The sequence below is a fragment of the Nansenia antarctica genome (assembly GCF_963989245.1).
Source record: "Nansenia antarctica genome assembly, contig: SUPER_8_unloc_1, whole genome shotgun sequence".
Classification (NCBI taxonomy): Eukaryota; Metazoa; Chordata; class Actinopteri; order Argentiniformes; family Microstomatidae; genus Nansenia; species Nansenia antarctica.
The window spans coordinates 327465-341960 of record NW_027663471.1 but is presented as its reverse complement, the minus strand read 5'-3'; the positions used below and the strand labels follow the sequence as shown (position 1 = coordinate 341960).

At 47.0% G+C, this 14496-nt stretch overlaps 1 protein-coding gene across 1 annotated transcript; it reads right to left on the bottom strand.

Annotated features, from left to right (window-relative positions):
- Positions 1-1328: 1328 nt before the first annotated feature.
- On the bottom strand, positions 1329-13689 carry LOC308164694 (RAD50-interacting protein 1-like). The gene is made up of 10 exons (XM_080550761.1): positions 13558-13689; positions 13027-13137; positions 12680-12905; positions 12259-12396; positions 3683-3777; positions 3408-3512; positions 2881-3101; positions 2225-2405; positions 1860-1978; positions 1329-1627 (listed from the first exon to the last, which is right to left on the bottom strand). Exons 1-10 carry the CDS (start codon positions 13627-13629, stop codon positions 1405-1407), a joined length of 1491 nt encoding a protein of 496 aa, XP_080406887.1. The 5' UTR covers positions 13630-13689; the 3' UTR covers positions 1329-1404.
- Positions 13690-14496: the final 807 nt, after the last annotated feature.

The following is a 14496-nucleotide window of genomic DNA, read 5'->3' as shown; positions in this document are numbered from 1 at the left end:
ACGAATCCTCAATAGATTGATCCATTCCATCATTTTACCGACAAGAAGATTCTTCAGTATCATTTTAATATTGACAGCGAATGTGCATACAGGTACATGAAAATGAAAATGAAAATCATATGATTGCATTTGAATTTGAATATTGACTGAAAGAATGCATGCAAAAGTGGAACATGCAATTGCAATCTCAAATTGTATTAACATTTGAATTAAGTCCACTATATGCTTCCATACAGAACTTGCATCTTATGTTTGTGTGAGAAGAACAATACTTCCGTCTTCCAAATACTTTTCACCTGGGACGTGCATACCAGACAGGTGGGAAAAAGGCACAGCAGCGCCTCTTTCACCTCAGGTGGTTGAAAAAGTTTGGCATGGGGTCTGAGACCCTGCGGGCCTTCTACAGAGGCACAACTGAAAGCATCCTGACTGGGTGCATCACTGCCTAGCATGGCAGCTGCACTGCCCTCAACCGCAGAGCGCTACAGAGGGTGGTGCGGACAGCCGAGCGCATCACTGGATGTGAGTTTCCCTCCATCCAGGATATATACGACAAACGGTGTCATCAAAGATCCCAGCCACCCCAAACCACAGCCTGTTCGAACAGTGTGTGTGTGTGACAGTTGTGAGTGTGTATCCAATGTATCCTCAGAACACTTAAGGAATGAAAGAAATTAAAACTTTTCAGATTTAAATAATTTGTATTTGTAATTTCATTCTTTACAAATGTTTACATACACTTAAAACGGCCAGCTAACACATGAACACACGGTACAGATGTCCTGTTATCAAACACATCACACCGCTTAAAACAGCAGTGGTACGGTCTCCTAGCTCTGGTACTGGGCGGGAGGGAGGGAGGAGGGGAGGAGAGGATAAAGGAGGGAGGGGGGGGGAGGAAGAGGTAAGAAGGGAGGGAGAGAGGTGGGAGGGAAGAGGTAAGAAGGGAGGGAGAGAGGTGGGAGGGAAGAGGTAAGAAGGGAGGGAGAGAGGTGGGAGGGAAGAGGTAAGAAGGGAGAGAGAGAGGTGGGAGGGAGGGAGAGAGGTAGGAGGGAGGGAGAGAGGTAAAGAGGGAGAGAGGTGGGAGGGAGGGAGAGAGGTAAGGAGGGAGGGAGGAGAAGTCCACTCCTCTGAAGAACCGTTCAATCCAGCACTTCGTCCTGTGTGTGTGTGTGTACCAGATCTCCATGGCAACACACAGACAGCCACGGGAGGGTCGGTCCACCAGGGAGAAACAGCTTGTTGACTCCAGACAGTCTCTAGTCCAGTCAGCAGGGCCTGTTCCCATTGGTCGTTGTGGTCCAGTGGTCCTACCTGGTCTGGTCCAATCGGGTGTGAGGGAGCTGTGGGCCTTCCTCTTCCTGGTCCCTGTGACCCCCTGTGACCCCTGACCTCTGACCCCGGTCACTGGCCGGGCCAGGAGGCGCGGAGGTTGAGCAGGATGAGGACGTCGCAGGGTGCGAGGCGGAACACCCCCAGCTCGTTGAGGGCCGCCACGGGGGAGGGCTGCTGCTGTCCCTGGGGGGTGTCCCCCTCCTCCTCCCCCCCCCCCCCCTGCCTCAGCACGTCACGCAGCAGCAGGGCGGAACCCACGTTCAGACAGAGCAGGATGCAGGCCTCCTTCACACTGGAGGGGAGGAGGGGAGAGAAAGACAGATAAGGCCTTCTATACACTTGGGGGGGGGGCATGGTGATACACAGAGAGAGAGAGACAGAGAGAGAGAGAGAGACAGAGAGAGAGACAGACAGAGAGAGGCACAGAGAGAAAGAAAGAGACAGACAGAGAGAGGCACAGAGAGAAAGAGACAGAGAGAGAGACAGAGAGAGAGATAGAGAGAGAGAGACAGAAAGACACTCACTGTTTGAAGAAGTTCTCGGGTCTCTTGCAGTAGTGTCCAAACAGAGGGAACAGGTTCCTGGTCATGTCAAACTGCAGTTGGGCTGCCCCGCCCTCGTTGAAATGGTTGTACAGGATCACCTGAGACACACACACACACACACACACACACACACACACACAATTAATGAGGTGTGTCACAAGGTGCATCACGCTGACACTCCCAGACAGACATCTCACTTGCTCACTTGCTTAATCAAATGTATCGATTGTAAGTCGCTTTGGAATAAGGCGTCTGCTAAATGCCAAAAATGTCAATGTCAATGTAAAATGTAATCTCCAGACGCAGACCGACAGACAGTCAGACAGACAGACAGACAGTCTTACGTCCTGGTAGAGGTAGAGGTCCAGGCGGTCGGCCAGGCCCTGCCAGGCGGAGTGGAAGAGCGGCAGGCAGAGCAGCTCCTGCAGGCGGAGCAGGTGGTCCCTCAGGCAGAGCATCATGGGACACGCGGAGCTGGACAGAGACATGGTGGCCTGGTCGCTCTGGGAGGGCAGGGACAGCCATCTGAGGGGGGGCGGAGGGGGAGGGAATACAGAGGGTTTACATCAGGTAAAATTGTCTTATCAACAACGTTTGCAGGAAAAGTGCTATACAAATAAAAGTTATTATTATCATTATCAATCAAATGAATAAACCTAACCCTAACCCTAACCTAATATTCATAACCGTAACCACTACCAGTACCCCCCCTCCTCCCTCCCAGACAGAAATTGCCTGCGTTCGTAAATTCGCTGTGGAATCTGATCAGCGCTCATGGAATGCCTCTTGTCCAAACAAATGACTTGGTCCCGTTTATGACTTTGAACCCAGTGTGTGCTCCGGCGCTCTCAGAGCAAATGTACAAACGCACTCGTGTCCAACTCCTGTAAGTACTGCAGCAGTAGCCAACAGGATGAGCTTCTACAGAAAACATCTTGACCGACCCACCCACACCCACACCCACACCCACACCCACACCCACACCCCTACCCCCCCTCACCTGTCCCTGCAGTAGGGCTGGCTCTTCTCCTTCACTTCTCTCATGACGGCGTCCAGTAGCCGCCCCACCATGTCGCCCCTCAGCCTCTCCAGCAGACCCAGCAGACCCTCGAACAGAGACCCCTCCAGGGAGGCCAGGCGGCCCACCTCCAGCACCCCCAGCCCCCCCAGCACCTCCTCCTCCCCCAGGGACACCGCAGCCTGCTGCAGCTGCAGGAAGAACTGGAGGGGTGGGGAGGGGGGAGAGGAGGGGAGGGGAGGGGGGAGAGGAGGGGTGGGGAGGGGGGGGAGAGGAAGGGAGAGGAGCATCAACACTGCTGCAACCTACTAATAAAAAAAGTAAACATTTTCTGAAAAGGAAATCAAAATAAATATTCTCTCGAATAAATAAAAGAAATAAATATCCATTAAGGTGCGTTTGAAAGGGAACTTAGAGACTTAGAGAGTGCATCAATTAAGGCCACGCAGTCTGGCCCTTTAACCCCTAACCCTGCATAGGGAGGCTGTGTCCCAATAAAGCGTTCTCACCACGTTGTCCCCCCAGTCCCCCAGCACGGTGCTGATGTAGTTGGCAGCATTCAGCACGGCGCCGTAGCGAGCGCCCAGCGGACAGCGAGACTCCTCCTTCATCACCTGTCAGAGGGGCAGGGGTCAGAGGGTTAGGGTTAGGGTTAGGGTCGGGGTCAGAGGGTCAGAGGATAGTACGGTTAGATAGAGGGTCTAGTAACCTAGGGTTAGAGGTCAGAGGGTTAGGGTCAGGGGTTAGGGTCAGAGTTAGGGTCAGAGTTAGGGTCAGGGGTCACCTGGGTCAGACGGATCCGGAAGTCGTCCACCAGTTCTCGCTGCAGCGCCAGGAAGCTCAGCTGGGCCCGCGGGGACGGGAGGGACCGGTACCTGTCTGGAGGGGGGAGACAGACAGGTAGGGAGAGAGAGAGGTAGAAAGAGAGAGAGAGAGGTAGAAAGAGAGAGAGAGAGAGGGACAGAGAGAGAGGGACAGAGAGAGAGGTAGAGAGAGGGACAGAGAGAGAAAGGCAAAGCAAGTTTATTTGTATAGCACATTTCATACAACTATTGGGGCTTTTCCACTAGAGGGCTGACCCGGGTCAGCCCGGGCTGGCCTGCTTCTTTGGCGCTTTTCCATTTGTCGGCCTGGGTCGGGTCGGGTCGGGTCGGGTCGCTTCTTTAGCTACCTATCGATGGCAGGAACCTTTTTTGAGACCCGGAACCTTTTTGCCAGGCTGCGTGTGACGTGTGACGCTGCACACCGTTGATTGGTCAATGGAAATCGTCATCCCATGTTCATAGATTTCATCACTAACCGCCATTTTTAAATACCACAACAGATTTCGCTCTAGGAAAATGTCACTTACAGTTTCTGTAATAACGTATTAATAAAGATTTGAAAAAATATGATAACCATCGTATTATCTTAGTTTAATGTCATTTCAATGGCAAGGCAAGGCAAGGCAAGTTTATTTGTATAGCACATTTCATACAACAGGGGCAATTCAAAGTGCTTTACATGCATTATTTAAAAATACAGCAAGAGGAGCATAAGAAAAATAAAAATTACAATGAATAAAAGCAAATATAAGAAGTAAATAGATAAAACATTTAAAAAGACAATAGTTAATGGAAAAAAGACATTGATAGAAGTGTTTGTGTTTAATCATAACTGGTGCAAAACATGAAGGTTTTTAGCTTAGATTTAAATATTTTAAGGGTTTGGGCCTGTTTGATTTTTTTTTATTTTTTTTTATACTTTATTGCAGGACTTTACATTACATTTCACAAGTTCATTTCACACATTTTACAAGTTTTCTTCACTTGTTTAAGTTCATCCTGCATCATTTTTGTTTGTTTTTTTATTTTTTATAGAGAGAACAAGAAATAAAGAAAATAAAGAATAGAGACTAGAGAGAAAATATAGAAAAAGAAGAGAGAAATTATAGGGATAGAAATAGAAAAGTAAGAGACAAAGGGAGGGGGGTGGGAGGGGTGGGATCGGGGAGGGGGGAGGGGGGGGGGCTTCCTTCCTACTCATTCATTCGGTCCATTTACTCCAGTTCATAGTGAATTGCTCTTCACGGCCTCCCACTTTGCAAGTAATTCTTTCCATTTCTTTTATGTCTTCAACAGTTTTTTTCCAATTATTAACGGATGGTGGGTTTAAGTCCAACCATTTACGTGTGATTTGCTTTAAAGCCGCGATACGTAGTATGGTGTACAAATATTTATCTCCCTCTCTGTATATATCCTGTTTGATTTCTTCAGGGAGTTTGTTCCAGGAGCATGCAGCAGTGTGACTGAAAGCTGCTGCACCGTGTTTTGTTTTTACTCTTGGAATTATTAGCTGATTTGTCTCAGCTGACCTTAGGGACCTTGCGGGAATATAGGGTGGGAGGAGATCTGATATGTATTTTGGTCCAAGACCATTTTGTGATTTGTATGTAATTAGGAGGATTTTGAATTCAATTCTCTGAGAGACTGGTAGCCAGTGCAGGGATCTCAGGATTGGTGTAATGTGTTCACATTTCTTTGTTTTTGTTGGGACCCTAGCAGCGGCGTTTTGGATGAGCTGCAATTTACGAACAGCTCCTTTAGATAGGCTTGTTAGTAGACCATTACAATAATCAAGTCTACTCGAAACAAATGCATGGATGAGTTTTTCAAGGTCTTGCTTGGACATGAAACCTCTCATTCTTGTTATGTTTTTCAGGTGATAGTAGGCTGATTTAGTTATTGAGTTTATGTGGCTGTTGAAGTTTAGATCGGAGTCTAGAATTACACCAAGATTTCTGACCTGTTTTTTAGTGTGAAGAGAGAGAGAATCAAATTTTGCACTGACTTTCGATCTTTTGTCAGGTGCACCGAATACAATTATCTCTGTTTTGTCCTTGTTTAGTTGGAGGAAGTTTTGTGTCATCCAGGCATTTATTTGCTCAATGCAATTACAGAGATTGTCAATGGGACGATAGTCGTTCGGTGAGAGGGCTATGTAGATTTGAGTGTCATCCGCATAGTTGTGGTAGGCAATTTTGTTCTTTTTTATGATGTGTCCCAATGGAAGCATGTAGAGATTGAATAGAAGGGGGCCAAGGATTGACCCTTGGGGAACCCCACATGTCATTTTAATTTGGTCAGATACAAAGTTGCCAATGGAGACATAGTAGCTTCTGTCCTGTAGGTAGGATCTAAACCAGTTTAGGGCAGTGCCCGAAAGTCCTACCCAGGTACTGGTTGTTAAAATCCCTGATTATTTAGGGATTTTAACAACCAGTCCTATTAAGAATCCAGAATGTCATGGTCCACAGTGTCAAAGGCAGCACTAAGATCTAGTAGTATCAAAACTGAGATTTTCCCGGAGTCTGTGTTTACGCGAATGTCATTAAGGACCTTAATAAGGGCCGTTTCAGTGCTATGTAGGGGGCGAAAGCCTGATTGAAAGTCATCAAAGAGATCATTTAGGGTCAAATAATTGCTGTAATAAGTAATAAGTTGTTCGTGGGCAACCATTTCAATAATTTTTCCTGTACAGGGAAGGTTTGATATGGGTCTGTAGTTGTTTAGTACAAATGGGTCTAGGCCGTTCTTTTTTAGTAGAGGCTTAATAACTGCAGTTTTCAGGGCTTCAGGGAAGATTCCTGATGAAAGGGAGGTGTTAATTATTTGTATTAGTTCGCCTGCCATGCAGCTAAATATGTTTTTTAAAAAGCTTGTTGGCAGGACATCAAGGGCACAGGTGGATGGTTTAAGACGTGACATGATTTTATCTAGGGTCTTGTAATCAATGGTGTTAAATTGTGACATGGTTGTTATGTCCGCCCTATTTGGGGTTGTTAATGGGGACATGTTTTTCATGCCTGACACAGAAGACCTAATGCCTTGTCTAATGGTTTCTATTTTATTGTTAAAAAAGGATGCAAGCTCATTGCATTTACTAGTTGAGTGAAATTCCTGAGCAATGGGTGTTGGGGGATTTGTTAGTCTGTCAACAGTTCTGAAAAGGATGCGGGCATTATTGATGTTATTGTTTATGATCTTAGAGAAAAATGATTGCCTGGCACTTCTTATTTCTAAGTTATAGTTCTGAAGATTCTCTTTATAGATATCATAGTGGACTTGAAGGTTTGTTTTTCTCCATCTGCGCTCTGCTTTACGACATTCTCTTTTTTGGGTCTTTACGGATGGGGCAGTTCTCCAGTGAGCTTTTTGCTTACCAGAGATGCATTTGGATCTAATGGGTGCAATATCATCAATGGTTTTTTGTGATTTTTAAGTTGAAATCGTGTAGAAGGTCATTTACAGGTCATTTACATTTGGAATAGAAGTTTGCGGGGGGGGCTAGGGAAAAGGCCTGTGTGAACAGTGCACTGGTCTTTTCATTGATATATCGTTTGGAAATAGTTTTAGACATAGTTTGAATAACAGGAAAGATAGATACGTCAAAGAATATGCAACAGTGGTCAGACAGGGCAATGTCAGTTACAACAACATTTGAAATATCTAGGCCTTTGGTGATGATAAGGTCCAGAGTGTGACCTCGATTATGATTAGGGAGGTTCACATGTTGTTGAAGTTCAAAAACATCTAACAGAACAGAGAGTTCTTTGGCTTTGTTGTCCTCTGAGTTATCTACATGAATATTGAAATCACCAGCAATGATCAGACCATTAAATTCAGTAGTAATGATGGAGAGAAGCTCTGTAAGTTCATTAAAGAAGCTAGTAGAGTATTGGGGTGGTCTGTATAAAATTATAAAAATAATTCATTATAATAAGATATTCAAATGATAAAAATTCCCCGAAGGATTTCTGTTTGCAGTTAAAACTGTCTCGGAAGAAAGAGGCGATTCCACCACCTTTTTTGTGGGATCTAATGACATCTAAGGTTCTAAAATTGGGGGGTGCTGACTCAATAAGAATTGGTGTCTTGTTATCTTTATCTAACCAGGTCTCAGTGATAAATAAGAAATCTAGTTCATAGGAGCTAATCAAGTCGTTGATTAAGAGAGACTTATTAGCTAAGGATCTGGCATTGAAAAGTGCTAGCTTGAGTGGTTTTGTGTTTGGTCGCTGTGTGTGGCAGGGTATAGAAATTCAATTTGAGGGGTGTATAAAGCATTCAGACTTGCAATTAACTGTTCTGTTACTGATATGAACAGGGATAGCAAGAGTTGAGAGTCCCAGCTTTATATCAGGAATGTCAATGGTATCAACTCTATGGAAGCAGGGACTGTTAGAGCATCAACTGATTATGGGTGTCATCCGGGGGAGGGGGATGGGTGTTGTAGATAGCATCCTGTGGCGTCGGGGTGGGGCGATGGGTATTGTTGATGAGGCTGGCATTGTTGATGAGGCTGGCGTCGCAGGGAGTGTGGGGCCAGGTGTTGTAGAATGGAGAGATGGAGCAGCTTTCGGGTGAGCTCTACTCCTGTCTTCACCATTTTCTCTAACCTAGCTGAGAAAGGCAGGAACGGCGTGAGTTGGAGGAAGGAGAGCTCAGTGGACTCAGTGGATGAGTGTCTCTGGGAGTTTGGGGTAGAGTGGTTTGGGGGCAGGGAGGGAGGGTGGGGGGAGAGAAAAGGGGCTGGACCGTCGCCTTAGTGGGGGTTCAACGAGTTGGCTAATGATTCGTTTTGCCCTGTCGACTGTGGAGCGCAGTTTCGGCAATTGCGATGGGGATAAGTCATCTGCAGCACGCACTTCAGCCAGCTGTGATGAGTTTGGAGGGCCCTTTACTGTAGGCTGTGATGAGTCGCAGGACTGTGGGGAGAGTTTATCCACTGTGAGCAGTTCAGCTGCCTGTGCTGAGTCTGAAGAATCCTGCGCTGTAGGCCTTTCAGTTGGTTTAAGAGCATCGAGGGAAGGGGGAGCAGAGTTTATGAGGTTGAAGAGTATGTTGTTCATTAAATGGTATTCTCCCGATCTGTTTAAGTGGAGGCCATCTCTTTTGAATAGGTCTCTCTGCCTCCAGAATATGTTCCAGTGGTCAATGAATTTCAGCCTTTTAAGTTAACAGTACGTGTTAAGGCTTAGGAGCCGGCTGAATTCCAGGTTACCTCTGTCAACAGTGGGTAGCGGTCCACAGATGAATGTCTCAATCTTAAGCTTGTCAAGTCTATTGAAAAGTTCCATGAAATCACGTCTCAAGTCTACTGAGCCCATTTTACGTGAATCGGTTTGTCCACCGTAATACAAGACGCTTTGTGTCTGGGTTTTTAGACAGTGTTTCTTCCAAATCTTTTGTTATTTCTGAGACCGTTAGGTTAGGAAGACAGTGGATATGTAATTTTTTACCTCTTACGTTTCTGATCGCCGAGTCTCCAATCAACAAAGTATCTTTTGGAGGTGAAGTCTGTTTCATCCGCTGCATGTCACACAGAGAAGTAGAAGAAGGAGGGGGTGACCTTGAACTCGTGTCTGCGGGCCGGGGAGTCACCGGGGGGGGGCCGGGGAGTCACGTGATTCCCAGGCCTGGGAAATCTTGGCGTGACTCTGATGTTCTTATCTCGGGCCTTGGGAGTCATGCCAGCTCGCTGCTCTGCGGGCCGGTGTCTCAGACTCCTATCTCGGCTCTGTTTAGTCATGCAAGCCCATGGCTCGGGCCTACCTGTTGCTAATGATGCTAACGGTGCTAACGAGGACTTCAGTTGGCTGCTTTTCAGTAGTTTCGGGGGATATTTCATCTGTCCAGTGAATTTTGCAGCTGTCACCTGCCTCGTTAGCTTTGGGAAGTGTGAATTTTGAGGCTTGCGTGGGTGGAGAACCATTAGCGTAGCGATTCTCGAGTGCGGAGAGTCGCCCCTGGAGAGTATATTCCAATAAGTCTACTCTCTTTGAAAGATCCACACAACCTTGACAGATAGCAGGCATCGTAGAAATAAAAGCTATATTAAAAAAGTGTTAAAACTATAAAAAAGAAGCAAGAAAAAAGCAGGAAAGCAGTGGTATGAGAGGAGCGAGGGAGAAACACGTCTAATCTACTCAGAAGCAGGAAGCATCATAGAACTTTTATTTACAACAAGCATAACCAAAACATCGCTATTATGGCGATGTGCTGTGCCTATGCTGTCCCTCAGTCCAGAGCTTCATCATCCCCCTTCTAAAACTGCCATCTCCCCTTTCCATCCCTGCTATTTTATCAATGAACATTGTATTACTGTTATTTCAACATTTAAGTCTCTTTCACACATAGTTCCCTGTAACTTCAATGGAATCCCAAGCTGTGCCGTCCAGCCATTTTCGCCGTTCACTCATGAGTCAAATGCCGGTAGATTCGCGTCTTGTCGGCGTTTCCCTGGTTGCGAGATCTAAACTACTAGAACTGAAATCGGCAGGTAACAGGCACGTAACATCCATATGCTGTATATATAAATACATATATTTGACTACCAGCAAGACACCGGAGCACTCTATAAACGCAGAGATTGGAGCCCCGCGTCAGTCAGCCTTTTCGTAGAAATACATCGCTTCCCAATCCCTGGTTGCGAGATCTAAACTACAAATCTACTAGAACTGAAAGCGGCAAGTAGGCTAACAGGCACGTAACATCCATATGCTGTATAAATAAATATATTTGACTACCAGCAAGACAGCGCTGCACTCGTATCTATCAGCCTGTCTGTATGTCATAATGATGTCGTGGAATGGTCATTGAATGCCGATGCTGAGATACTGTGCTGATGGACCATTCGCTGACTGTCTTATTAAATCAAGTACAGAGATTCCGACCCGTGTTGAACATCCTATTTCCTTGTCAAATCGTGTATGCTGTGCACCTAATCTATCCTGAGATGACACAACGCATTTAAGATCACAATCCTCAATAGATTGATTCCATCGTTTTACCAACAAGAAGATTCTACAATCTATCAGCCTTTCTGTAGAAATACATCGCTCCCTGTATAACGTTATATATCTAACGTTACATGCATTAAGGCTGATCTGTGCATGATGGCGCTGCATTTTGACATAATTCTTATCGCATTTCCCCCCGTTGTGCTGTGCTGTGCCGTTCCATAGTCCAGAGCTTCATCATCCCCCTTCTAAAACTGCCATCACCCCTTTCCATCCCTGGCATCATTTTATCAATGAACGTGGTATTATACATATTTACATATTACATATTTGTTGTTATTTATGGAAGTGTCCGGTTGCTGGAGGAACCAGGACGCCGGCTACACTGCACAGTTTAGCCCGAAATAGAGAGAGTGCTTTACACCCCGAGAAGTTATGCTTTTAACCGTAAACTCAATGAACCGGGAGTTCACCTGCTGCTGCTCGCAGCACCGCGCCAGCTGATTGAAACTCCCTTTGACAGCGGGGGGAGAGAAAAGTTTAAACAGGGAATTCGCTCCGCGCTGTGTCGACCGTGATAGCAGTGTCGTATCGACACCATTCAAATGGTTTTGGATTCCCTGTCCTCTCCCCTATCCGGACACGTTTGAGTTGTTATCCTAACCCACGGTAAACCGAAGTTATTAACCCGCAAAGGGTGCCTCCGGGCACCGTGTTTGTCCGTAAATAACACGGCACACAATGATACTACAGTTCATAAAGCAGACAAGTGAAGGCAGTGGTTTTAAGGGTTCAAAAAACATGACTTTATTATGTGTACATAGCTTCCTCTCTCTCTTTCTCTTTCTCTCCCAAAAAAATCACGGTTAATAATATACCACATGCCGAGGAAAAAGTATACATAGCTTCAAGTTCCTCCATGTTGCTATTGTTGTGGCTGTGTTGTGTCTCGTGAAAACATACGTCACCACCATGGCGCGCTTTTATGACGCGTAACTCCGCCTACTATCGCCTACTCCTCCTACTCGTTCCTGGTCTGTTGTGTATAGTGGAAAACCAGAACTGTTCAAAAGCGTGCCGAAGCGTGCCGAAGCGAGCCGACCCGACCCGAGCCGGGCCGATAGTGGAAAAGCGCCATATGTAGATTTGTGTGTCATCCATGTCAGCATGTCATAGTTGTGGTAGGCAATTTTGTTCTTTTTTATGATGTATCCCAATGGAAGCATGTAGACATGAATAGAAGGGGGCCAAGGATTGATCCTTGGGGAACCTCACATGATTTTAATTTGTCGGACACAAAGTTGCCAATGGAGACATAGTAGTAGCTTCTGTCCTGTAGGTAGGATCTAAACCAGTTTAGGGCAGTGCCCGAAAAGAGTCAGAAAAGAAAGAGAGAGAGAGAGGTAGAGAGAGAGAAACAGGCGGAGAGAGACAGAGAGAGAGAGAGAGAGAGAGAGAGAGAGACAGAGAGACAAGTCGGTGTGTGTGTTCCTACCAGTGATGACCAGTAACAGAGAGAGAGAGAGAGAGACAGACAGGTGTGTGTGTGTGTGTGTGTGTGTGTGTGTGTGTGTGTCTACCAGTGATGACCAGCAGGAGGGTCATGAAGGTCTCAGCACAGTCAGGAGCCTTCAGTTCGTCCATGTCGCTGATGTCTCTGTACTGGGAGCTCCACGCACCCTCAGACGACAGCATCGCATCCACCTTCTCCACCGCCACTACACACACACACACACACAGACACCCAGACACCCAGTTACAACCACACACACACACACACAACCCCAAAAATATATCTTTCTTCTTTTAGCACGACGACTGCCAATGGCCCCGGGCCTGAGCTAGATTACTCTTCCTGCTACGACGTCGGCTAAATGCCAAAAATGTAAATGTAAACCAGACACACACACACACACACACACAGTCTCTTCCTCTGGCAAGCACACACACACACACACACACACACATACATACATACACACACAGACACGCTCCACTCACTCTTCCTCTCCACAGTGAGCCACTTCAGCAGCACGGCCTCGTCCAGCAGGATGTGCAGCGCCCCCTGCAGGGTGGGGGGGTAGGCGTGCGTGCTGCGCAGCTCCCGCTCGAACTGCAGCACCTCGTCCACCAGGTGGCAGAAGAGGGCGTCGTCGTAGAGCAGCCGCGGGGTGTCGGACGCCAGCTTCTCCGTGGCCAGGGTGAGCAGGCCGCGGCACAGCTCCACCTGGTGGTGGGGGGGAGTAACTGCATGAGATGTCTGGATTCTAGAACCATCTATTCTAACAGAACCACCTATTCTAGAACCATCTATTCTAGAACCACCTATCCTAGAGCCGTCCTCTGACCTTGGCGTTGACGTTGGCGCCAGCCCGGTCCAGGATGGGCTGGATCTTCTCCTCCATGAAGGCGGAGCTGTTACCCATCCACATGAGGACCTGGGTCAGGTACCACTCTGGCTGCACACACACACACACACACACACACACACACACACACACACACACACACGGTCAGAACAGACAGACAGACAGACAGACAGACAGACAGACAGACAGACACACACACACACACACACACACACACACACACACACACACACACACGGTCAGAACAGACAGACAGACAGACAGACAGACAGACAGACAGACAGACACACACACACACACACACACACATAACATTTAGGAGTGTGTGTGAGTGTCCTTTCTGACCTTGTATGACTGAGTAAGTGAGTGTGTGTGTGTGTGTGTGTGTGTGTGTGTGTGTGTGTGTGTGTGTGTGTGTGTGTGTGTGTGTGTCGGTGTGTGTGTGTGTCGGTGTGTGTGTGTGTGTGTGTGTGTGTGTGTGTGTGTGTGTGTGTGTCTATGTGTGTGTACCTTGTTCAGAGAGTTGGTCTGCCGGTTGCCAGTGAAGTGGTAGCGGAACCTCTTGCTGAGGGGGAGGAGCATGATCTGGATGGGCAGCGAGAGGGGCGGAGTGAGCCGCTCGCCCAGGCGCGAGGGCGCCTCCTTCTCCGATATGAGGTCATCACTGAGAGACGGTCGTCAAGGAAACAGACCCGGTTTCTGTCTCAGTCAAATGTCACGTGACATCATCACATAGGTCATAGGTCAGAGTTCGTACAAACAACGTCCTCCCTAACAGAACTGTAACAAACTATATGTACATATTGTACACAGACACTATTATGTACATAGATACTTGGGCCTGGTTTCTGAAACATAAGTAAGCAGCCTTGAGAAGCGATGGTTCTGGAGCCTAACGGCCCTTAGGGGGAGGAGCCTATCGCCAGTTTCCGTAGCGTGAGGCGGCTTGATGTACAAGTACACCCCCTGGACATGACGCTGGTATGTCGCAGGGTCTTACCCCCCCAATCCAACCCTTAATGCTGAGCGCCAAGCAGGGAGGCATCAGGTACCATGTTTATAGTCTTTGGTGGTACGACTCGGCCGGGGATCGAACTCACAACCTCCCGATCTCAGGGCAGAGGGACACTCTAACCACAAGGCCACTGAGCTGGTACTGGTGGTTGGGTGGCTGTTTCTGGAACATAGATTAAAATAGATTTAAATGCATTTGTTTCCATGGAGATAATATGTTGAAAATGTACAGAACAAGGCTTGGTCTGTGTCCAGTGTCTGAAAACGTTTAATCTGGTTTCCCGTATACGACTCAAAAGCAGCCCGACGGGTCCAGATTAAAAGTTTTTAAATACCGGGCCTTGGTAACCATGGTAACCCCCATAATCTTAAATTCACACAACAGATCTGAGCCGAGCTGAGAGCTTACCAGGTTTCTTCTGTCAATAACAAAAA